This window comes from Argiope bruennichi, chromosome 1 (genome assembly GCF_947563725.1).
Source record: "Argiope bruennichi chromosome 1, qqArgBrue1.1, whole genome shotgun sequence".
Classification (NCBI taxonomy): Eukaryota; Metazoa; Arthropoda; class Arachnida; order Araneae; family Araneidae; genus Argiope; species Argiope bruennichi.
The window spans coordinates 95,170,528-95,196,658 of NC_079151.1; the positions used below are offsets into that span (position 1 = coordinate 95,170,528).

The window sequence follows — 26,131 nt, forward strand, 5'->3', positions numbered from 1 at the left end:
GAATATCTTTAGCATTTATTACCACTTGCGATGCATTTAGCAATTATAGAAAATTTCATTATTTAATTTGAAATTGATAAGATATTTTATCTAAGGATAGCTAAATGTTAATTCGAAACATTTTATTTCTTTTGATTAATGCTTTTATTTAGTGTGCAATACCAATTTATAAATTCATTCTGGTTTGGTCGACAAAAATTCTGCAAATATTTGACTCTCGACAGAGTTAAAATTGCATCACAATAAAATATGAATATGACAGTATTCAGTGTAGCTTTTGAAAGAACTGTTTTTAATACTCGAGAAATTCTTTTTCTGCTGATTGCACATTTTTCTGTGATTAAACTGCTTCAGTTTTATATAGGTATGATATCACAAGAGAACTCGAATTTAAATTTTAAACCTCTTTTTGTACATTGAAGAGTTGATATTTCGCTTTGCTTTTGGCAATAGCTATAAGCTTGCATTTATTGCAAGTTTCTTATTTTGGGGTAACTTAAGATAAGTTAATATTACCTGTCACAAGTCTATTACATATAAATGCATAAATGTGAAGACATAGTTGTATTTGAGGTTCATAACTGACGATTTTTCAAACATTCTAAAAGCAAGAATTATATCTGTTATGCAGTTTCCAGAAAGTTTCTCGTCTTGCTTTTTGAAATTCTATTCATGTACAAATAATTGACAGGTATTTAAGATGCTTTATATTATTTCCCCCATCTAACCAAAAAATATTGAATAATATTAGTTAAAATAAGATTAATTTAACAAAAAAAAAAAAACCGCTCTTACATATTTCAGACTTTACTCTTCCATTGAATCTAGTTTAACATTAGTCTCAGAATTTATTATTAACATGCTGAAAATGGCATAAGATATTTTCTTACCATGGTTGAAATGACCACGAAATGCAGATTAAATAAAAACACTTTTTACCGAATTGTACTTTTCTGATAATCTTTAACTTATTTTAATTTTTTTTTTTTTAAAAAAAAGATTTACATATATAATTTCAATTTTCCTGACATCTTACAGTTTTAAATTCTGAAAAATATGAAAAAAAAAAAAGTCTTTGTTTACTTGATACTTTCTTCAAAATTTTAGTATAATAAATATTTCAAGAACACTAATTGTTTGTCATCTCCGGTTCTCTAGGACAAGGTTCCAACTGCCTGTCACCGCCATTGTCACCAACACTGCACCTCCCCCCAACTTGGTCATGAGAGTTCTGGACAGAACCGGACGCGACGCCGGCGTGGTGGGGCTTGGCGACGAACTCATGTTGAGAATAGAGCTCAGGGAACCAGCCAGTAATGATATATGTCCTTAATTTTAACACATTTCTTTCCTTTTTTTCATATTAAATGCTGTTTTGGCTCAGAAAGTAGTGGCCTTGAAAAGATGATATAATTATTCAAAGCAAGCTTCACAGGAGATTACCACAGACAGAATGTCCTTGAAGCTGACATTGAATTAAACAAAATTAGAGAATGTTATACAATCGTCTTTGACAATCTGAATTATATAAGTTTGAAATATGTCATTCTATCTATGCATTTCATTTATTGAATCATAATATATTTGATAAATTCGATTGTGGCATTTCAAATTTCCATTATTTTTTTGATCGCAATTAGGAAATTGCTTTATTTTACTTTATTTTTTCCTTAAATTAATTTCATTACACAATTAAAAGGTATATTAATGTTTAGAAGGAATATAAATATGCTATTTTAAAACAGGCTCTTATACTAAATAATTATTACAATCTATTTTCTATTAAATTCAAGGGTGTCTTTTCCCTATAATGTTTGTCATTTTATAAAATAACTATGATTTCTTGAAATATTCTTTAGAATACAATATTTTTCATTTACTTATTTAATAATTGAGGGTTACTTAATATGAGAACTAATTTGAGAGTTTCTTGAGAAACATTATCAAATTTTCTAAGAATTGCCCGCCTATATGTTGTTAACAATTAGAATTATTATTAAGTGATGTCAAGTGAACAAGTGTGAAGTAATTTTTATGAAAGAATGGCTGTTGAATTTAATATTAAGGGATAACAAATTAAGAGATATGAAATATTCGTTGTGAAGTGGTGGCTATAAGAATTAATATTAATATTGGCATTAAAGTATTTTTTTATGAAGGAATGGATATGTTTTATTGAGGATAAACTAAATAATAGCTTTTGAAAGAAATGCAAAAACTCCTAAAAGTGTGATCTTTGATCGAAATTTGCTTGCAAAGAAAGCAACATAAGCGGCAAAAGGGTAAGCGCTTCGGCTTAAAAGTTCAAATAAAAAATGCCTACTCTGTAAGAAAAGTAAAGATAAAAACATGATGAATTAAAGCTAATTATTTTTTTATGTATCTTGTAATTTCACTTCTACCAAATGATTACATTTATTTTGCAAAGAATCAAAGTAGACATGTACTCTTCAAAATAAGTTAATATATTTTCGGGTTTTAAAGGAAATATATATTTCCTTAAAAAATTGATACAATATATATTTACTGTAGTGACTGCGCTTGTAGTGATGCATCATAGTTTAATTCTTACCTTTAAAAATTTGAGATTAATCACATGATCGAAGTTTATATTAGTAAAATTTTATTTATAATGATTTCCTTTTTTAAAAAATTGTTTCCAATAAGCTGGCTAATGATGAAAATAACACAATCGCTGCTTTATGAAAAAAAAAATTGCGTTTTTCGAGTACTTAAATTTTTTTCTTTAAATTGCTATTAATCGTAACAGTTTAAAATTAATTCATTTATTTATATATTTACATAAAGAGAATGTGAATATTGTAAACGGCGCCTTAATTTGTTCACCAGGGGATGAAATCAATGCTGATCGCTTTTATGCAAACAGTGTCGAACACTGAAGTGAAATGAGACTCCCTTCATCCTAAATGCTATAATCTACCAATGCTATAGAGATGGAAAAGCGACAAAAATATGAGATAAAATGCTATACGAAATAAATAAAATTAAAAATTACAAATTTAATCATTCTATTTCCGCATTTAATATATATTTGTAACTTATTATAATTACAGCATTCGTTGAACTGCAGTATTTTGAGCATTCGCTTCAAGTGTGTTTTCTCCTCCCCTTTTTAAGACTTTTTTCTTTTTTACTTCTCTTAGGTTCGATTTTCATTTTTTTTTTTTTTTTTTTGCTGTTACATTTTTTTGTAATTATACATTTATTTTTATTCCTTATGTTTTGCTTGTGCATTATTTCTTGCCTATATATATCACGTTTTAATTTTTTATATTATAGAACATGATAACCGAATACATAAAAACATTGCCACAGAATATTAAAGATATAAAAATTTGAGATCAAAATAAAAAAGATAGTAATTTAATATCACTACTGGTAATTATTAAGGTGTACGTACACACTTGAAGATTTTTTTTTAAAATTTTAACTTTAAAAGTCCAGTTTTTTCATAGTAGGTCATTAATATATGTTTAAACTCATTTCAGTGAGAAAAAACCATATTACACTAATTATTCATTAATTAATTAATATTTAATGAGCTAATTAGTCTATTTTTTGAAACATAATATCTTAAATTCTAATTTGCACAGACACATAATTCTAATTGGAAATGATGCCTAATATTAATCTTCATGTTGTCTGTCTCAATCAAGTTATAAAAATGTATAGTTTTTTTTTAAACAATTTTTTCATGAACGATGAATAGAAAAAACGAGATTTTTCCTGTCATTTTAACTTTCAAATAGCTATAAAAAATTTATTTCTACAAATATAACTTTGATTGAGGCACAAAACATCCGCTATTTCTTACAGATTATTTTGATATATAAATAATTGTATTTGGTTCATTTCTTGTTGAGTTATGATTGTTTGAATGAAGGAACATAGTGGAAAAATAACATTCTTCATAAAATGAGTTTTAAAAACACCGTAACTAGAGTTTTTAATGAAAGCTCCCCAAGAAAAATAATTATAACTCGAGAAATATTTCGAATATTGATAACGTCTTGGTATCGTTTGAAAGCTAAAGGATTAGACAACATTATTAAGAATAAAAAAATATTCGATATTTTGAACGATTTTCGAAGTTTCAAGTGTGTACATACACCTTAACTGCGGAATTCAATCCATAACTAATTTTAGACTTAAATTCATAAATTTGAAAGTGACTGTTTTATGTGAAATACAACTGTTTTTTCTTCTTTTTTTTGTACAGGCAATCTGGCCATATTTGCACGAAATCTGTATGCACGAAGCAAGAACGGGGAATCCTTATTCCTGATAGACAGCACTGGGTAAGAAAAAGCATATAAATAAGAGTATATATAAAAATAAAAAAATGAAATTATTTATGTATTTTTGAAAATTTAGTAGAAAAAATCACTGTTAAGTTAAAATTAAAAAAAAAAAGATTTATCAATTTGGCGTAAAATTTCTGCAGCTAATCCCTAGAATTTCTTTCATAATTATTCTATATTTAAGCGGGGATCTTTCAAATTATTTATGTGCTGCAATTTTAGAATAATTTATAATGAAATAGATTTAATTTAATATATTATAAATGTATTTTAAATTCAAATTGTATTTTGGCACTTAATTAAATATAGTTATGAAACATGGAATAAACTCCATTTAATATTATTAGCAATATACTAGATACTGCTTAAAAAATAAAAATGTTATTTAAATGCACATATTTGCATTTATTATGTACCTATAAAATGTACATATTTGCATTTATTAAGTATGTACATATTTGCATCTAAGCTACTATCAAATATCATGAAAAATCTAAAAAAAGGTTCAAATATATTTTCATGAACTATGAAGAAAAAGACATCTCGAAAATATATATTAATTATTTCACATTTACATTAATATTCTTTTGGAAAATTGAATTACAAATTTAGCAATGTTTCCTTAACTTGTGGTGCTATGTTTACGTTCTTAACAACAAATTAAGCGATTGCGATGTTTCTTGAACTCCAGTTAAATTCTAAGAAAAGTTCTGTTCAAATTCAAAATTATATTTAAAAAGCAAAATCTAATATAGTCAAAATGCATTGTTACCTTTAACAATATATCTGTGAAATGAATACCTATAATCATAATATAATCATTATCAGGATGGAAATGTAAGCGAAACAATTTTCCTCCAAATATTACATTTAGAAATATTAAACATAGAAAACTTAGAAAACAAAAGGTAATTCATATTATCGCTCAAGAAAGTTACCTGAAAATTAATTGAAAGCATTTACAAAAATGCACCAAACAAATTATATTTTCTAAATTGCCATTTTAATGTAGGCAGCTGTCTTAAATTTTGAAACTTTTATCTAATTTTCCTTAAAAAAAAACTGATCGAGTTTTAACTATTTACAACAGATAATTGCATTGAATATTTTTGAGAAATAGAATGATATTTGTTGACTAACAGATTTTTAATTTAATAAAACTAAATGATTTACTAAAAATTAGATATAGAAGACATCAGATTAACAGAAATTAAATTAGATTGATAGTAAAAAAAAATTACAGTTTTTTTTACTAGAAAAAAATAAGAAAATTAAAACAATTCACCAAAGATTATAAGAACATGATATGAAAGAGTTTCTTGTTAAAAAAAATTTCAATACAATTATTTGTTGTAATTAGTTTATTCTTAAAGTAATTTTGATCAAAATTTCAAAATTTAAGACAGTTGCCTACACTAATATGACTACTTGAGTAAAAAGAAAATCAAAAATATATGCATTATGAAATTTCAATTAAAATTAAAATTTATTTCTGAAGACAAAATACAAAAATTAAAGATTATTTCTGTATAAAACTAAAGAAGATACAGTTGAATTTAGAGAGCGCAGGCAGAGATTTTTTTCAAGGGGTCTGGAGATTTTTTCAGAGATTTTTTTCTGTGAGGGGTCTGACTTTGACCAACAATATTGACCCCTCGTGATCCGAAAATCCCCTAAAATTGAGGCTTTAGAGATAAACCATTTTTTACAGAAATAAAACAACAAATTAATTTCTTTATTAGACCCTTCCATAATTCATTTTATTTCATACAATCACTTTAACTTCAAAACCCCGAAATTTCAGGTTCAAATCCAAAAATATAATTCCAAAAATATTTTTAAAGTTGGCAAATCTAATTTTCTGGAATAATTTTTGTAAATGCTTTCATTTAATTTTTCAAATGAATTCTCTGAGCTGTAATATGAATTACCATTTGTTTTCTTCAAATTTCAGTTAATATACAACTCTCTAAGCTCTCTTTCTTAACGTTAAGTAGATGATTTGGGGACAATTGGATTCTTTATACTCCACCTCTATCACAAAATCAGGACATTCAATTCTTTGAGTTGATTATTAAGTCAAAATATCAAAATTATGTTTGAGAATAAAAATAGAACGACACAAAATAATATTTCACAGATTAGAAGGCAACTCTGTGATTCTTGAAAGTTCTAGTGCTCTTTATATAAAGGATAAAACTATTAAAATTTTATGGAATTGATGATTTTTCAAAAGTGTTACAATATTTTTTTTAAACTTGAAATATTTGCTACAGTTTTCTTTTAATTTTATACTTGCACAGGGGATTTTGAGACAGTTTAGTGAACACGAATACCAATAAGGAAAGTTAAGTTTTGTATATAAATATATACCAGTGAAAGCAGAACAAGAATTTCTTTTATCCTGTAGATCAAAATACTATCTGTCAGAACAACCATTCATCATTTGCCTTCCAAAAAGTAATCATATGCATAATTATGCTGTTAATGTAAAAACTCATTTTAATGCCCCAAAATCTAATAAATAAATAAAATAAAAACATATAAGTTGATTTTTCATAAAAAATAAATTTAAAATTTCTTGCAAAATGTAAGAATTCTTTTTTAACTATGGAATTCAAGAAACATAAAAATTAATCTGCTCTTTTTGTAACAATGCAGATTTTTTTTAAATATAGGTATAAAAAAGAATCAGTAATTAGTATGTTTTAATACAAAAATTAAAAATTAATGTTGCAATATCTTATTGAAATCAAGAACGCTCAAAAATTAACTAGCAAATATTAATTTTCGATAGCAATATCGCAGTGTAGGTTATTTTCATTATCGAAATCAAGAAACTTTATATATTAATCTACCATTCCTTACAACAGTATGAGTTCTTTACACTATTAAATACAAAAAACGCCAACGCATCGTCTAGCATAAGTTATCATTTCTGGAGTATGAAGTACTAGTATTGTAATATCTACAATAATCTAACGTGAAATTTGAAGCATAGGAAAAAACCGCATAATTATTTTTAAATAAAAGTGTAATATAATCTTTTGTTTATTACATTGTTTGTATATAATATAGGTGCCCTACAGACCCGAGTATTTTCCCTGGTTTGAATTTGGACGCTCGAGACCGGAAGTCCCTTTTCGCCAATTTCAAGGCTTTCCGATTTCCTTCTACAGGTCTGGTCAATTTCGAAGTCCAAATCCGATTTTGCCAGGACCAGTGCAAACCCGTAAGTTAATCAAGAATCTATTCAAGTTTTGTATTTTATTTCACTACCTACTACTACTACTAATCAATTCTACTAATTTTTCTACTCTTTTTTATCTTAGAAATAACACGACACGCAAAGGCATATAAGTTTAAAATTAACGGAATTATCATCCTATATACTTGTTTTTTAAGAAAAATTCAAAATAAAAGGTGATTTTATTATGATTTTAAGGCAAAAAAATAAACTGTAACAATTATATATATATATATATAGTGAGAGAGAGAGAGAGAGAGATCTTACAAAGGACGAAAAATAACAGTTCATTTCAATCATAACTCTAAAGGAATAATCACCGAATACATATGAATATTGCTACGCTTTGTTGTGACTAAATCCATCGAACAGTTCAAAGTATATCTGAAACCTATCAAGTCAAGGAATCGTTCATATTTTAACTATACTTGAAAATGCTTATTAATTATTAGAAAATAAAATATTTATTTTTTAGTTTCAAAGATTCATATCATTACTGCAAATTAAATTTACTTGAAAAAATTTCTTTCATACTATGAGGTTATTGTTAATATAGAAATATCTTGTTCTTTGGAGCTTTGTACATTATATGAATTAATGTCTATAATTTTTTTCAATGAATTGACAATAGTTCTCATTCTTAAAAACACAACCAATATATCATTTATTCAGTGAATGACCTTTTCCCTCATTTTGCTCCATGAAAAGAAATATAGCATATTGAAAATATTCTGATTGATAATATTTACTAACTAGTATCAATACAATCATAACTCTTTTATAATTCTTTAAATGTATGTTAACAAATACGATTAATTTTCGAAATATCGTCTTAATAAAATCAGATAACATTTCAGCTATGATTCAAATGATAATTTTGGTTAAGTTAATAGAATATCTTTTATATATAATTGTATTATATGCATTTTCATGATTGGCTACTTTCAACCATTGAATCAGAATCGTTTTATTATACGAATAACAATTTTAGCATTATATTTTATACTAGATACCATTTTACGTATTATATTTCTACTCTGCTCTTTTCAAAAATAATTTTTCTTACTTTATTCACAAAGCATTATCAACTAATATTCTTTATATTTTTTTCAGGTGCGATGTTCTAACAATATGGAATCATTCGGTAGGAAAAAACGAGATATCCCAGACACAACAGCACACAGTCCATCATCTTCATCATCCATCAACCACCACACCTCATCCCCCCCAACAGCCAGCACGCAACGCCAGACCCACTCCAGCTCCCATGAATCGAATATTAAGCTATCACAATTCACACCTCACAGATTCACCCCGCCCTTCCGAAATGGAACCGCGTGGGCGGTCAACGTGACACAAGTGTTCGGTACCTTCAGAGTGATTAGCTCGACTGAATCCCCCGTTATTAAAAAGGGGGCATCCGATGCAATCAAAGTGCACGATAATTGGCGGAATGTCCACACGGATAATTACCGTCATAGAGGGCTGATGAATCGGAGCGTCACTGTCAATGACTCCCCGATCAATCCCAGTCAGAGAAATTTGATGGATGAGACAAAGGTGGTGCACGAAAATGCCAACAGATGGCGTTACCACACCGCAGATGGGGTGGAAGACGAATTTTCAGTTCTTCCTAGTAGAGAAAGACCTTCTTCTAGGGCAAGGCAACAGCAGAGCAGTAGACCTCCAAATCCTTTAAGACCTTCAACTTTCACACCAAAAATAGGGAATAAGAATACCAGAAACTATTATTCGACGCCTAAACATACCAGCCATTTCACAAACAAGCCAACAGACAAAAATGATACATTTCAGGGTAGGGGTTATGGTTACGGTTCCACAAGAAGGGCACATGAACATAGATCTTCAACCCAGGACAAGTGGACGAATAGGCCCGTTCCTAACAGCAGTACTCCACCCCGTAGACCAATTCCTAATCGGTATTTCGCTTATAATACTCATGCGCCTTCAAATGGCAGTGGCGGTTACGGCGATGGTAAATGGTCCCATTCGACTGTTAGTCCTAATGATAATGTACCACCGTCTTCCCTGACCACTCCAGAGTTAGTGATATCTACGATGGTACCAGTACCAGATGAATTGCCTTTGTCACTTGCTATTATGGTTGGAGAAGATTCTGGTGTAGATGTATCAGGATGGAAGTCGAAAATGAAACAAGTGAATCCATTAGGTAAGCATGCAAGTTAAAGTTATAGTTTATATTTTTGAATTTCACGTTTTATTAATTTTTTTAAGGCTTCGTGAAAACTAAATCTGTTGAGGAAATAAAAGGGGGTAAATTAAAAGAAATTCCAATCTCTAGTCTGAAAAATTGTAACATAATAACGTATTAGAATTGATCCGTGTATTAATTTTAATATTTTTCTTTAAAAAAATCACTCTTATTTTTAATAAAGTAACGAAAAGACACGAAATTTGTTTAATGCTGTCGCAATACGCGTATATAGAAACGCATGAACTGAAGTAATAAAAAAAATAATGATACATATTAAAAAAAATTCAAAATTGTATTAAAATTACAGAAAAATTTATAAAAAAAATAAACTGAAAAGTAAATTTTTAAAAATTTAAAGAGGCAAAAGATTATTATTCTATTATAGTTTATAATATTTTTGAAAAAAAAAACTAATAAAATAAATTTTTTTTATTTAAAAATCTGATTATTATAAGATAAAACTTCTTTATTGTAAACATCCTAACCAAGAAGTAATTACATGGAAAATAGGGTAGATCTAGGTCAAATGGTATGCTTGGACATGTTTGAACGAATTATTGTATTACGTTTTTAACTTGATATATCATTTAATTTATAGATTGTATGAAACGTCTAAACATTATAATGCTAATATAAAAATAATGGAAATGTAGCTTTTGTTACAAATATTTTGTATGCAATGGTAGCTTTTGTTACAAATATTTTGTATGCAATGGTAGCTTTTGCTACAAATATTTTGTATGCAATGGTAGCTTTTGTTGCAAATATTTTGTATGCAATGCTTTTTCAGAAAAAATAAGATTTGAAGTTGAAAACCCTATAAAAAAACAACAGCAAAGATTTTATTTCTTAAATAGAAACAGAATTATATCCAAATCAATTTTTACCTATGTAAAAAAATTATTTGAGGATCGAAACATGCACATACATAGAAGAAGAAAAAAAGTGAAAATAATGCATTGGCAATTAATTTTAAAAATTTCATTCAGTATCATTAATTTACATTTTCATAACTTTATAACTTACATTCTCTTACAAAAATAAAATAAAAATTAATATGCAAACGATAATTAAATAATTCTTGAATTCCATCAAACATCATAATTTTAATGAATCGTTTTATCTAATTAAATTAATCATGCATAGTTTACATTCATGAATTCAAAATAAAAATTATTTACATGATGCTGAAATGGTTATATGTTACATATTGCCCTTCCTTAAACTTAGCTGAAATTATATTATTCAACGATGCTATAAAAGAACATAAAATTATAAATAATCCATAAAGAACTAAAAGTATTTTATATATTCTTCGTTGAATCAGTCGGACACTGTTCCTAAAAAGGAAAATGTCATCAATTTGGATAGGAGGGAAAACAAAATAGTTAATTAATTAAAATGACAAACTGTAAAGTTTATAGTTTGATGAAAAATATTTTAAAAAGATTCTTTTTATCTGAATGCTGGAAGTTTTACTATTTTAAAAGAATTATTTATCTTTGTTTAAGAAAATATAACTGAATTTCTCTAAGAAAATATTTAAGAAATCGTTATTAGTTATTCATATTATATTTCGTTTCGTTTCAAAATATTAATAAATTGTAAAACTGTATGTGTATTAAAAAATTTTGTAATACGTTTCATAGTTTAAGAGAAAAGCTTTTTAAATAATAACTTGTAACTAGTTGATAACAAATCAAAAGTATTTGATGATCTAGATGAGATCGAATATTATATATAAAATGTGTTTGTGTGTGTGTGTGTGTGTGTATGTGTGTGATGTGTGTATAGGTAGCAAGGTATAGTAATAATAAAGTTACTAGCTAATTTAATTGAGATAGTTTACAGCGCCCCTAGGGGCGAAGTAAAAAGTTATAAAATAATTCAAGAAATAAATGAAATCACCCAAAATGTCCAATTAGAAAAAATGTACATTATACCATAATAAAAACACAAGAAAATGTTTCAGGGAGTTTATCTGTAAAACTGGGGAAGATATTGCTGATTAAAATTATAAACTCTCCTTCATTTGAAAAATGATTAATCCTAAATTTAAAAAAAAAAATGTATTCTCCAATATTATCATTATTTGGGTTTTGGTATATGGGAGAATGTATCATTTCATTTTAGGACAAACCATTTTTCAAGTCATAGAAAGTTCAGAAATTTTATCTCAAATTTTATAGATAATTTTCCATACACTTTTTCTTTGAGCATAGCAGTATTAATATGATATAGCGTACGTTTTTTTCTAATTTGATTTTTTGGATTATTTTCGTAACTTCCTTATTTTACTTAGAACGTCTTAATAAACTTAGAACGTGTATATTCACTCAGCATATACTTATTATACATTTCATATCTTTATAATAAATATAGTAAATCTCATTTTTAACCACACTATGTGTTAAACAGAATAGAAAGAGAAGAGCCATCTTCCCTAAATTGTATACTTTTACTATCTTGGAAATGTTTAAAAAATTTAAATGAGGGATAACATGAGATGAGATAATCTAAAATAAATATTGATGTCTAAAAATGTGAGAACCTCACTCAGAAGATCTATAATTATAATGATATAAGAGGCGTTATAAAATAATTAAATGACTGCCTTTTTATTAATGTAAAAATATAAAACTAAAAACAATTGATAAATTTTTAGTAATGTAATTTCAAATAAGGAATAAGCTCTATACAATAAGCAATCTAACGCAATTTTTTTTTTGCCTAATTGGAAATTTAATTAAAAGGAATTATTGATATTTATTGGGGATAAATGCTGCATAAAAAAGAGAAAGTGCATTTATATTTTTCCGTAATTTAGAATAAATGCTTACAATACAAAGAAGTAAAATAATTTCGAAAAATCTAGCTTTTGTTTTCAAAATAAATAAATAAATAAATGAAAAGAATGAAACTTTTCCAATATATAATGCTTTTCGAATCCTGTCGATAAATAATATGTAACATATTTTGGTTTAAGTAGAATGCACGTTCGAAGCAGTGAAGAGACTTGGAATTTTTTAAATCCGTTTTATTCTCTCTCTTCTCTACCGGGAGACAAACATGATTATTTGCAAGAAGGTGCAGCGCGACACAAAAGCAGAAGGCAAGAAAGAGCCGAACAAATGATCACTAGTCTTATATAACATAGGACTTCTGGCCAGGCCAATTCAATACACGTGGTGACCTTTGACACCTTTTCAAGGGCACCGAAGATTATCACTTTCTCTTGATACGTAGTACTGATGGTGCATTATTTTTACAGAGGAATTAATTAAACCGAAAGTGGAATTGGATCATGAAATAAGAGAATATTTTTAGAATGAAGTTACGATGGACTAAATGAAGATAAAGTTTTGGAAATTAATTTGGATTAAATTAAGAGTTTAAAATATCATTACACACATATATATTGACAAATGTAAGGAAAATAGTAAATACAAATATATATTGTTTGAGAGCGGATTCTAAAAATCTTCGTGCTTTTGCGCATGAATTAGGATGGGTTTAATTCGTCAAAGTAGGAATGAGAGGAAAGATGAAAAGAGAAGATGTTCACATTTAACAATAAAATAAACTCGGATTACTCGCAGACTGGATTAAAATAATACGGTCAGAAATGATACGATATTCACAAGCACATGAAAGACAATTGAACAAAAAAATATCTAATAGGACAAAAATCAAGGTCAAAGAAAGACGAAGCATTCCGAAAATGCGCTCATCCTTACGCGTCTCTCCCCATAATGAAATAGAATCGTCGGAATGTGGTCGTCTCAGAATATTGAAACGAACAGTACATATAATTTATAAAAGTCGAGAATACACAAAAATCAATCAATTTTTTTTTCACATAACATCCAAGTTAACGGAAAAGAAAATTAAAAATAAAATCCGCAATTTTTTTTTTATGTTTTTGAAAAGCTTTCATTCGATCTCTTATTTAACTACTCAAACAAGTCATTACAATTCCTAACAAGCTAAATTCTTTAAAACTTCCAAAAATTTAATTTTTCTTATTGAAACCCTTCAATGCTTTTATTTAAAGTAATTACTATGGCCATTAGAGGCGCATGTCATTTGTAGTCATTATTTACGAAAAGATGTTTAATTTTTAATGCTATACTCAAAAACAAAACTATTTTATGCACACAAAGGGACTGATCCATGACATTCGAAGAGCAATAATTATCCATTCTTACATTTAAACTAATTTTCTATAAGTCTTTTAACAATGATAAATAGGTGCTTAATTGAATATACATTATGAGTTGTCAAGAAAATAGTGACTTCTCAATTTTGCAGCCTCTCGACGCTTGCGTTTGGAGAGTGAGCAGTTCTAATTATTTCCACGATAACATTCAAACAGAGTAAGCACTCTCACATCATTACTTCAAACCATTCTTTTGTATTTTCCCAAAGAGACCAATCTTCAAACGATCATTTCGGTAAACAACAGCTCAGATCTCCCACCGAACTTCATATCTCCTACACCTCCATCCAGATTTCCATTTTGAATTGCTGACGTTTCAAAAATGTGAAGTGCCAAACCCCCTCAAGACATCCCCCGCTCTGTTGTCGCAAAGAAGCCAGCCACCGCTTCTGTGAGAATTTAATTACATTGCTATTAAATTGCCAAACGATTTTTCCCAAGGGGGGTCATGCTGGTTAGGAGGAGAGTGGATGGCATGCCACTTGCTGCCACTCAAAACGTACATTTTAAGCCCGGAGGACCCCATCCACTTCTTGAAAAGTGTGTATCAAAAGACTCAAAAATTTCCACTAGAACCTCCTAGTCTAAGAAAGTTTGAGCACAATAAACGAAGAGCTGTTGAGAAGAACACAGGTATAATGGTCCCTAAAGACTCCTCGGAGCTTTTGTGTGACAAGTTTTTTTTTTCTGAAGCGTATTGACGTACTATTATAATACATGAATAATTTATTAGAATAAAGAAATAATTTTTACATATTTTTCTGATGTCATGACTTTTAAATGAGATGGTTTAATAGGATGATCAAACTTTATTTTTAAGTCGTTTATTACTAATAATCAAATATAAACATTGGTTTTTAAAAGCAACATTTCTTTATAAACATTGCTTATTTAAAGTATACTCTTTGCCCAGATATTTGTATAATAGATGAATATAAGTATACATATGCACGCACACGCGCATAATTCTGGAAATATGCAAATAGACTAACCACTCGACATGCGGCAATTAATTTTCCTGTTATAAAATTCCTACTGTCAAAATTTATAGTAGTAGCTTCCAATGTAATTATTTCCAATTGCGTAACATTTACTATAAATTATATTAGAGTTTAAGTAAAAGGCAAATTGGGCTTCTATTATAAAACTGCCGATGAGAAATCGGGTGAAATTTTTTCCATCTTATCAAAAAGTTATATTTGTCATGGAATCGAGACAAAAATCCAGAATTCTCCGGTCTGGTCATGTGACCATGCAGCCGTGGCAACTAATGCGACCTACGAAAAACAAAAATTAAACTTATATTACGATGTTTTTTTTATTTATGGATAGAGTTATTAGCTCTTAACATCTAAAAGTGTCAAAAATTCTTACAACGAAATTTGTTGATTATATTGTAAGAAACAATCGTCTTTTTCGAATAATCTTTTTGTCTTTATCAGTTAAGCAGTTATAAGGAAATAAAAATGTCAACCTCCATCCACTATTTCCATCTTATTGGAAATAGATAACCCATCTATGAATTATCCAAAATTGTGATCCTGTTATAATAAATTGCATTAGCATTTTGTTCACTATCTCTTTATAATTTGAGCTGATTTCAGCAAATATTTTTTTAGTAAAGTTCGAAATCTATTAGATCAGGTGACAACTTTAAGAATGGAAATACTGAAACAAAAGTAAAATTTTTTTAATCACAGGGCATAAAATACACAAGGTTAATTTAGCTTTATTAACTAATAAAAAATGAAAAAAGTTTCGACCGAATTTATCGTCTACTGTCATAAGTGTACAAAAATAAATCACACTTATTATTTGAAAAGAGAATAAGATTTTACTAATTGATAAAATTAATTGGTGATAATGTTTTGTTTTGAAACTATTCTACGATTTATTCGTAACACATTTCACAAATTTGGAAAAGTACAGTATAATTTATGGATATTCTTATAAGAAAGAATTACTTTTCTTGCCGAATTTGTACAATCTGTGCCAGATAGACGTAAGCTTATTATTATTACAAAAAGCGCCACCTGGTGTGAAATATTACTAGTAAATCTAAGTTGAGACACAAGTAAACACATACCCATTCCACCTAGATTAACATTTAATAATTAATTTATATCTGAATGTTTAACTCGTATCGATATAATTTTATTGGTGAAATATTCAAAATAGTTGAAATTGTACTGTGCACAAAATCTCTACGAGTCTCTAATTTATGAGTTAATTCCCTTTAGGAAACTATTCCGTAGTAAAATTAAAATGATAAATGATTCCGCTTTTGCCAAATTAAGAGATTATAAACATCATAATAAGAATTTTATGAGTTTAATTCTTGATTAACTGGATTCTAATTGGAATCTTATAAGCCATTAATTGTTTACAGCTATATTTTAAAATCTCTTAACTTTTGGCTGTAAGATCTTGAACGTATTAAGAAATTATAGCACTGTTAAAATCTCAAGTCGATCACGCATTTCCTAAAAATCATTCAAACTTGCGATATCTGAAATCCGATTAATTTCCTGTAACTTCAAAACGAGACGCTAATGAATACAGCGATTTTTAATTGGTTGTTGTAAAAAAGATTAACATTCAAAAGGAAATTTATTGTATAAGTTCATTCAAAGTTGAAAACTTCATTGGAAAATAACTGTATCTAATTTCAAGATTAAGAGTCTTTTGAAATAATTTTTGAAAACGACAATTTTGCGATTGGGCCGTAGTAAGCACATAGTAATTATTCAGTTAAAATATAATCTGATTACTAGATTCTTTCAGATTATGGTTTAAAAGTAAAATTTTTAATTGAATATAACAGTTTATGGCTTTTAATGAAAGAGTGTATACCGTTTTTTACCGTTAAAAACAATTTTTTAAAAAAAGTTCTAAATCCCCATTTTTCAACAAATCATTCAAGTGATTCAGTTGATTTCATTTCTGTAGTTTAAGATGTTTTTATAATTGTCATGATGTGTCATGAAAAGATGGAAATTGAAGTGTGATACTTCAAAGACATGTTTTCCAAAACATGCTAAATTATTTGAATGAAAAATTAAATAAATTATTTCGATATAATTAAGAATCGTAATATTTCATAACACAGACAATCATAATGCAGTCTTTTATGAGAATTTCAAATGCTATATAAACACAAAATAATTTAATTTTACTAATAATTTGTAATAAAAATTATTTAAAAAATAAATGAAAAAATAATTTAATAAAATGTTTTAAAATAAATGGATTTGAAGGCTTGAATTAATATTTGGCTACAGTAGAAGACATTGTTCTCAGTTTTATTATTCCTTTTTCCAAATGTTTTTTCCAAATTAGTGCAAATTTAGATAAAATTCTATTTCGTCAGTTCAGTAAGTTTTGAACATTGTGAAATAAATTGATATTGTTGAAAGTGAGATTATTTATTTATGCGAACTTTCTTTCCGAAGTTTATTTAGAAGTTTTTTCGTATTAGTTTAATAAAACGCTCTCGCAATATTAAGTCTATAAAATCAAACTAATTGCACTAAGAATACTTCTAGAATATTTATTTTATTTAAAAGTAAGGAACAATACAATGAACACTAACAATAACTAACAATAAAAGTGAGATTATTAAATTTTATGCGAACTTTCTTTCCGAAGTTTTTTTAGTTTTCGTATTAGTTTAGTAAAACGCTCTAGCAATATTTAAGCCTATAAAATAAAGCTAATCGCACCAACAATACTTCTAGAGTATTTATTTTATTTAAAAGTAAGAAACAATACGATGAACACTAACAATAACTAACAATAAAAGTGAGATTACTTATTAAATCTTATGCGAACTTTTCTTCCGAAGTTTATTTAGAACTTCTTTCGTATTAGTTTACTAAAACGCTCTCGCAATATTTAAGCCTATACAATAAAACTAATCGCACCAACAATATTTCAAAATATATATTCTATTAACGAATGAAACACGATGAGCACTAACAATAGCAAACTATGATTGTTCAATACTCAGACTAAAGCATCCTGTTAACTTTTAATAAGTTTTCATTCCTTCGTTCAACTCCCAGAAGGGATTTTAGAGCACTAATTCGCTTTATGAAAACTTCTTAAGACGAGTAAATAAAATTAAAGCTGCCAACACATAAATGAAATTAAATGCTAGTTCTAATTCCATTAGGTAGAGCTTCCTAATCTAGACCTAGAATAAAGGGGAAGTGTATGGAGGGCTTTAAAGGGACAGCTGAACATCTGAGTTAAAAGTCTGTTTTAATTATAATATATAATTGGTGGGGTCTTGCTTGACTCATTTTAGAGAAAACTGACCTCCCAAATTGTTGTATTTAAGGATGAAATCAGAAGAAAATTCCAACTGCGAGTCAATTTCTGCAATTTGGCTCTAAAGCAACAATTGTTAACGATTTTAGGTAGATTCCTATAGGAAGACTATCTATTGTAATGATTCTCATGGCATGACTTTGGGAAAGTTTCTTCAGTTCTTCGCCGATCATGGCTTAAAATGTTAAAAGCTTTGCCCATGTTATCTTGTGAAGAACAGGATAACTAGAGCGATTTTGTTTGGATTTTAATTGGCTTGGAATATGTTGTTAGAAATGTAAAAATATCGGACGAATTCGCAAATGGCCTTCTAGTTCAAAGGGTATGGAAATGGGGGGAGGTGGGAGGGAAGGGAAGAAATTTTCAATTAGCTATCACTTTCTTAATATTAAAGATAGGAATATAAAACGAATTAGCTATATTAGCGCCTTATTAAGATGAACAACTTTTGTATTTAAAACTTTTCGATAATTGCAATATCTTAGAAGTTAATGGTTGAAAAGGGATTTTCGCGCCTTAATTTTGACTGTTTCTAACATCAACAATTTATGTTGCCAGCTGGTTAAATTAATAATTTACATCCTGCAATGTATATTCTTGATATGTGCCACGCACTAAACTATTAAGTCATTACAAGCAGAAAACATTTTCAAAGAAAAATATAAAGCTTAGTGATAAATATATAATATATATTCATTCTTGCACAGTAATTAAACCAGAAATCTTGATGATCTTAAAGTTTCGTCATTCACACTGCCCCCCCCCCCAAATAATATATCTAACACTGGTAGTAATTGTCTTATTTTTAAAAAATTGAGTATGAAAGTCTAGTTGACGTATTTAAAAGTTATTAATAGAAATTTTATGAACTGATGAAAAGAACAGCAGAATTTTCCGATATTCTCAACTCAAAGTAATCAAGTTTAAAGTTCAAATACGTATTGTTTTGCACTCATTCACATTTAAAGCATGTCTGCAACCAATAAAATAAGGCTGGCATAATACTGCTCTTAATGTGTTTATATTTTTATGAATCGGTTCAATATGCATATTGAACCGATTTATAAAAATAAACAAAAGTAGAATTAGAATTGGAACTGATCTTCTCACCGATACATGTCTTCTTTACTTGCGGGAGTGTTCCCACTCTACTTTCAATTTAGAATGTTTAGTATCTTCTATTCTGTTCTCCCTCTGTCCTCCCCTACATTTTTTGAACGTTATATCAGGAATGGGATAATCGATGAATGATGGTAGCAAATCCTGTCAGGTTGTGACAGTCCGCAATCATGATTTTCTTTTATCTCGATTTTCATGTGTAGTGACATAGAACAGCGCTTTTTGTTCACCGTATTATAATACAGAAAACCGAGTACGCTATTTGGAAACTTTCTTTTAAACTGATTGGATCCAAATTCTTACACGGATTTTAAGTATAAGACATAATATCAAATTTAAATTATCTAAGATATCATTTTTGAGTTATCGTATTCATATACTCGTGATTATACCGATCAATAGAATTTCACTCACTTAACAGATTTGACAAAAATTTTAGAACACACCTAAAATTTTGATGGGAAATATGTATCTCAAATTTCCTATATATAGCTCTTCTAGCTTTTGGATTAACGTATTCATATGCATATTGATAGACTGATAGATTTCCCATCAAGGATTCAATACAAATTTCAAAAGAAATTTAAAAATATAGTATTAAAATTTGATTCTGAATTTCTTTGTTCTTGCTCGATCCCTTTTTGATTTATCTTCAAACTAGATATAAATTCCGATCAACCAGACTGGTTTCTTCAAAACTTTCTCGCATACTCTCTAATAAAATTGTCACACCAGAGAACGTCTTACATTGCATTGGTGTATAATAGTTACGAAATGATGACTTTTGGCGCTAATTTAGCATTTTTACTGAAATCCTTGGAGAGTTTTTTGGCGATTGTTTCCTGGAATGCGTTAATAGTATCCAAAAATTGAATTTGTGTTTTAGGCAAGTTTTTCTCAACCGATTGAAAGAAAAATATAGCACAAAATTGCATTTCTAGTCCATCCCAAGCCAAATTTGACATATTTAAGTCACTGCGTTTCGAATGATAGCGTTTATATATTTCTGAAAGTACAGACCTAGTCAAGTCCTCATTGGATTTATCTCAAAATTTGATTTACATTGTAGATGTTATTTATTTACATTGTAGATGTTAAATTTGAGCATCAGATTTTATCTATATAGATCTTTCCGTTTTGTAATTGTCGTGTTAACTTATATTCGAACAGGTGCACAGACGGACTTCCTCAAAACCGATTTTATTGAAAATTTGATAGAAATCAGCAAACTTGATGTAAAAATCGTTTACCAAATTTTAACAGCCTAGCTCAAGGCATTCACTCATCTTTGTCTCAGACAGACGGACATTTTCCAAAAATGTGTTTTTCGAACTCAGGCAGGCCTAAAATGTGGAGATTCGTCAAAATCTCGTATTCAAATTTTTTGGCGGTTGCCATACTTTCAAAATAATACTATACGGATTGGATTGGGATTTGGCGTTTTATGGTACAAAAGCCGGTGTCGGCTATGCTGAACCAAACACAAGATTAAAATATGAAACAATTTAAAAAAGACTAAAATAAGTAATGAAAATTACTATTAATCGAAAGTTTTAAATAATGTTGTAGCTTTTCTTTAAAAAAATCAAATGAAGCCATACTGTTACAACGCGTTGAAAACAGTGAGAATCTCAAAAGACAGTAAAAACATGGGTTAAAACATAAATTAGAGGTAAGATGCCTATATTTCTTAGGAAAAGAAACAAATTTGGGTGGAGTCTTTCAAGCCTAAAACGGTTGTTTTAAAATAGTGTAAACATAAAGAGTTAAAATCAGGGCATTTTGTTAAAACATGATCTGCAATTTTACTTTCATTACACGTTGAACACATTAATGCAGAATCCTTAGAGAGCAAGTGTTTATGGGTATAATGGGTGTGTCCAATTCGAAGGCGCGTCAATTTAACATCGAATCTTCGATTAAGAAGAATGGGCCACAATGCAATAATAGGCTTAATACAATGTATTTATTAAGCTTATTAATTTGCAATTACGTATTATTAATTTGCAAATACGTATACGATAAATTAAAAATGTTTATTTTTCGAACTCAGGAAACGTGGAGACTCGTCAAAATCTCGAAGTCGAATTTTCTTACGATTACAATACTTTCTCATTATAATTTCATTTCAATACTTTGTGATCTAGAAATTAAAAGAAAAAAATTGTTATAGATTTAAGAAATTCTTCAGTATAGGAAAAGAAATGAATTTCTTCGTTAAATGCTAGTATATATACCATATTGACTTTGTAAACACTTTAAATACAACAGATTTCTCAAATCGTCAGCATTATGAAAACACTGGAGTTAAAGAATCGTAACTCAGTCTCTGCAAACGAAAGCCCAGAGACAAAAATCCGGGCTTTACGCCACTATTCCAAATGCTGCAGTCCCATAATTTCACAACAGAAGAGCCCCTCGCCTTGTCAAAGAGTACCTTAATTAGCTTAGTTTATGTCTGGATAATTAAAGTTTCGTTCGTGGCGTCCGAGTTCTTTAAACGACTTTAACTTGGAGGACATTTCGTCGTTAGAGCTACACGGTCCTCTCTTATTTACAGGAGAATTAGAGGATGGCTTTTATTTATAGAATGGGTTTCAACGAGCCCACAGAGTGCTCTTCGCAAGGACTGGCTTACTTTAAAATTTAATATTGTGCTTAGAATCACTTCGAGTGGAGCGGTTGAGTTCGCAAAATATCTTTAGGAAAAGAGGGCGCTAAAGTTTTTTTTGCTTTTTCATGTCTTGTTGCACGATGATAAATTATGCATTTCATCAATTTTTGTCTTAAGAAATTTGTCACTTAAGTAATTGGAGACGGGTTTCTTTGAAAAATGTATGAGCTCATTTGAAATATCTCTTCTATATGTTTGTGCCATTCATTATTTAGTGCCTATCATAAAGCATATTACTATAAAATATATATGATAATATTTTAAAATATCAAAATATATTATATATATATACATATATGTAATGATATATTAAAATCTAATTTAAACCCGAACTAATTTCCAGATTTTTATCTTAATTTATCCCATGTTAACTTCCTTCTAAAATATTCTCTTATTCCCTGATCCAATTTCCACTTTTTATTTAATTACTTTTAACACACACTCTATAAAACTGCTCACTCTCTGTGATCTGGGCTTCCCGAGTTCGAATCCCGGTTCGGGCATGGTTGTTCTTCATCTGTGTTCTATCTGTGAGGTGTGTGAATGTGCCCCCCTGTAAAAACGGGTTGTGCAAGCGAATGTGTGAGTTTCATCTTCATATGAGCTAGAAGTCAGACTTCTGCCCTCGGGTGCTCAGTGGTCTTTGCCCTCAGAAGCTACTGCACCCCCGTACCGTGGTAACGCGGACACGACGTCATAATCATCATCACTCAGCATTTTCTCATGCTCCAAGTGAAGGGATAAAAATCTTTATTGCTTAGCATATTGTTTTAAAGATATCTAAATTTCCCTTTCCAAAGACTACATGTGTCAAAGAAATCCCCATCAAAATCTCATTGTAAAACCTGTAAAGGGAAGAGTTTTGGTGGCTTTTGCTTTTCCGCTCTTGTGTCGCGATGTAGACTGACGTATCTCTTACCGCTTTTTATCTATACAAATTATGTCTCCCGGGATGGAATAAATCGAAATTTTAGAATTTTCAAAAGTTTCTTCTATTCGGCCACGCAACTACTAAAATATGTTTATATATATATATAATATTTATAAGGGAATTTGAAAATCTTTTAATCAATCTTATAATAATCTTTGACACGTTTACGTTATTAACACAAAATATCCAAATACATTGTTATGATATCCTCACAATATTGTTCAGTATTCAGAATACCGAAATATATCGTGAGAATATCGGACAATATCTTGTGCTAATAAGGTATTATTTAAACATAAGTATCAAAGTGGTGAGTTCAACCGGTATGTACAGTAAAATTCTTTTCATCTTAATGGCATTTTATATTGATAGATATAAGCAAAAGAGAATGAGCAAAATTTATTATTTGAGATCGTTTTTAACAAGTTAGTGCTAGTAGATATGAATTGCAAAATTCAATATGACTAATGCATGCTCATTTCTTTTCTTGAATCTTATACAATTCCACATCTTTCAACAGAATGAAACAAAATTTGGAAGTCATGTTTCTGAGCACTTAACAGGATTAACTGTACTAATAAAACATTTTCCTGATCTGCTTTACGGAATGAAACGAAGGCAGATTAATTTTATGTTTTTCGCAATAACTTTGGAATATATCATTGCACAAAAATTATTTTTACATCGTCTAGAAATTTAAAACTTAACTTTATAAAGACATAAATTTCGTTTCCCCATAGCTATTTATGTAATTTTAATCATTTTTTTAAATTTAAATTGCAGTGCCACTTTTTTAATTAGGTGTGGGTACTCTAAAACATTTTAAAGGGTTTTTGGTGCGTGGTTTAACACGCATTGCCAAATTTACTTTAAATTAAAGTGTTAAAACATTTTTACTTAATGAAAACTGCCAGCCATGTAGATAACAAAAATAAATTTTAATTACAAATTAAATTAACAAATATAGAATATGATACATTGGCCGTAATTCCATCGACCAGCACGAGGCAGAAGTTCTACGCCAGCTGGCGAAGGCAGGAAGTGAGTCACTCGTATCCGTTGGAGAGCAAAGTTCATCTCCGTAGGTATGATTGATGCTTATCGCCAACTGGCGAAACAAACAGCGATTTATCGCCTGTTTGGCCGCTGCAGGTTGAATTGAAAGAATGTATAGTGTAAATTTGTACGTATACGGGGGTTAGTATATAATAAATAATAATAAAAAAATTGTTTAAGAATATTTTTGAGAAGTCGTTTTTGTTATCAAAAAATTATGCATTCTACACAGATAAAACAAACAGTAGAAGTCAGAAAATGAAAAAGTAATTAAAAAACTTCATGTGTCCAATGTATTAAATAGGAATTATTAAGGATTCATAACATTAATTTGTAACTAATACAACTTTAAAATAGAGTTTGATATTGATTCCATTGAAGTTAAGAGTATTCAGTTTAGATATGATTTGAAAGCAATCAACTTATACGAAATTATCTAGAGAATTGAAAAATTCTCCATTAGACCTCTGATATTTTTGAGATAATTTGAAAAAGTTTTGACTTTTGTACTTTTATCCAATGTTTTGTGACAATTTTTCTTCAAAATAATTCTAAAATTATATCTCATGTCGTTTATTTTTGTTTTCAGAGTCTTCAGCAGATGTAGAATCCATTGGAATGGTTTGCACAACTGTGACCACTATAGCTGCTACTACAGTCACTTTGTCCGTAGCGCATGTCCTTGGGCTCATAGGTGCGTATTGTTGCTACAAGTGGCATAGGAAAAGCAAAAGAAAGAAGATTCTTCAGAAAAGTTTGAAGCTTCCACGCCCACAACCCCCTACTGGGCCAATGAGGAGACCTTCTGGGGGTCGACAGGAAGAACTTTTTTACGCCAAACCAGAAGTTTCATTCCGAAATGTGTATGGATCATACGGGTCGCCACCATGAAATTATGGAACTCAAGAACATTCGAATCGGCGTTTGAGGATCGTCTGAAGATACGTCGTTCATTAAGTATTCAAACATTTTCCGTGTGGTGCGGTTGTTGTAACTAGGACTAAAATTGCGATAGATAAAACAAAGAAACTTATTGGTGATCGTTGGGTAACAATATGGATCTTGTTCAAACAGTCACATCTTATTACTTGTTGTTTTGTGACCTTGTTTAACCTTGAATTGTACCATTTTATCATCTGTCTGAAATTGCATTTCTTTTAGTCTATATCTGTATATATCGGCTATAGCTGGTAAGTGAAAATTATTTCCAAAGCAGGTTTATAAGTCTTTGGGATATAATCTTAATTTTCCATCTGCTATTATTTCATGTATGATAAAAGCATAAAGATAGCCTTATTTTGTTATTATCACAAATAATGATTGTTGAATTTTCAGTCCATTCAGAACATCTTATTTTACTTGAATCGCAATATTTTTTTTTCTTCAAATGTGCGAAACTGCTGCTCTTTATTGGTAAAATCTTGATCCATTATAAAAAAATTGATAAATTAAGTGAATTTTAAATAAAAAAGGACCAGAAAATAAGCTTTATTATTTTATATGGAAGCGATCAGTTTGCTCTCTTGATTGTGTTAGGAATCTCATGTTTTGTTTTGTGCGGTGCAATGTATTCATCTTTTGCATGAAGATGATTGAGTTTAACTTGCAATCAGTTAATAAAGCACTTTATTTTTTGAAAATTTAGGGGTTACCAATTGATTTAATCTGTATATACACATACTTCAAGTTTTCAAATGTTCACGCTTTTCAGGGACTTCCAATTTTGTATTTGTTTTGAACATATTTCTAATGTGATATTTGTACTTTTCTTGTATTATTTATGCATCCATGTATGCTTTTGCATCTTTTCACCCAAAATACAATCATAAAAAGTGATTATTTGTTTATATTCGATGTTTGATATTTAGCACATATCTTTTAAAGGCTTTGTCTGATTTATAAATGTATTTTTTACATTCAATAAAATATATAACCCTATAATTCTTTCTTTATTTTTGTCAAATCGTTACACCAGTATATATTAGCATGTTGTAA

At 28.9% G+C, this 26,131-nt stretch overlaps 1 protein-coding gene across 1 annotated transcript in view; it reads left to right on the forward strand.

Annotated features, from left to right (window-relative positions):
• Positions 1 to 25,027, forward strand: part of LOC129973699 (uncharacterized) — a 129,679-nt gene extending 104,652 nt beyond the window's left edge. Inside the window, exons 18-22 of the mRNA XM_056087512.1 lie at positions 1,159 to 1,313; positions 4,241 to 4,319; positions 7,401 to 7,554; positions 8,683 to 9,760; positions 24,726 to 25,027. Coding sequence (XP_055943487.1) covers positions 1,159 to 1,313; positions 4,241 to 4,319; positions 7,401 to 7,554; positions 8,683 to 9,760; positions 24,726 to 25,027 — 1,768 coding nt within the window. The remainder of the gene's footprint in view (positions 1 to 1,158; positions 1,314 to 4,240; positions 4,320 to 7,400; positions 7,555 to 8,682; positions 9,761 to 24,725) is intronic.
• The last annotated feature ends 1,104 nt before the right edge of the window (positions 25,028 to 26,131 follow it).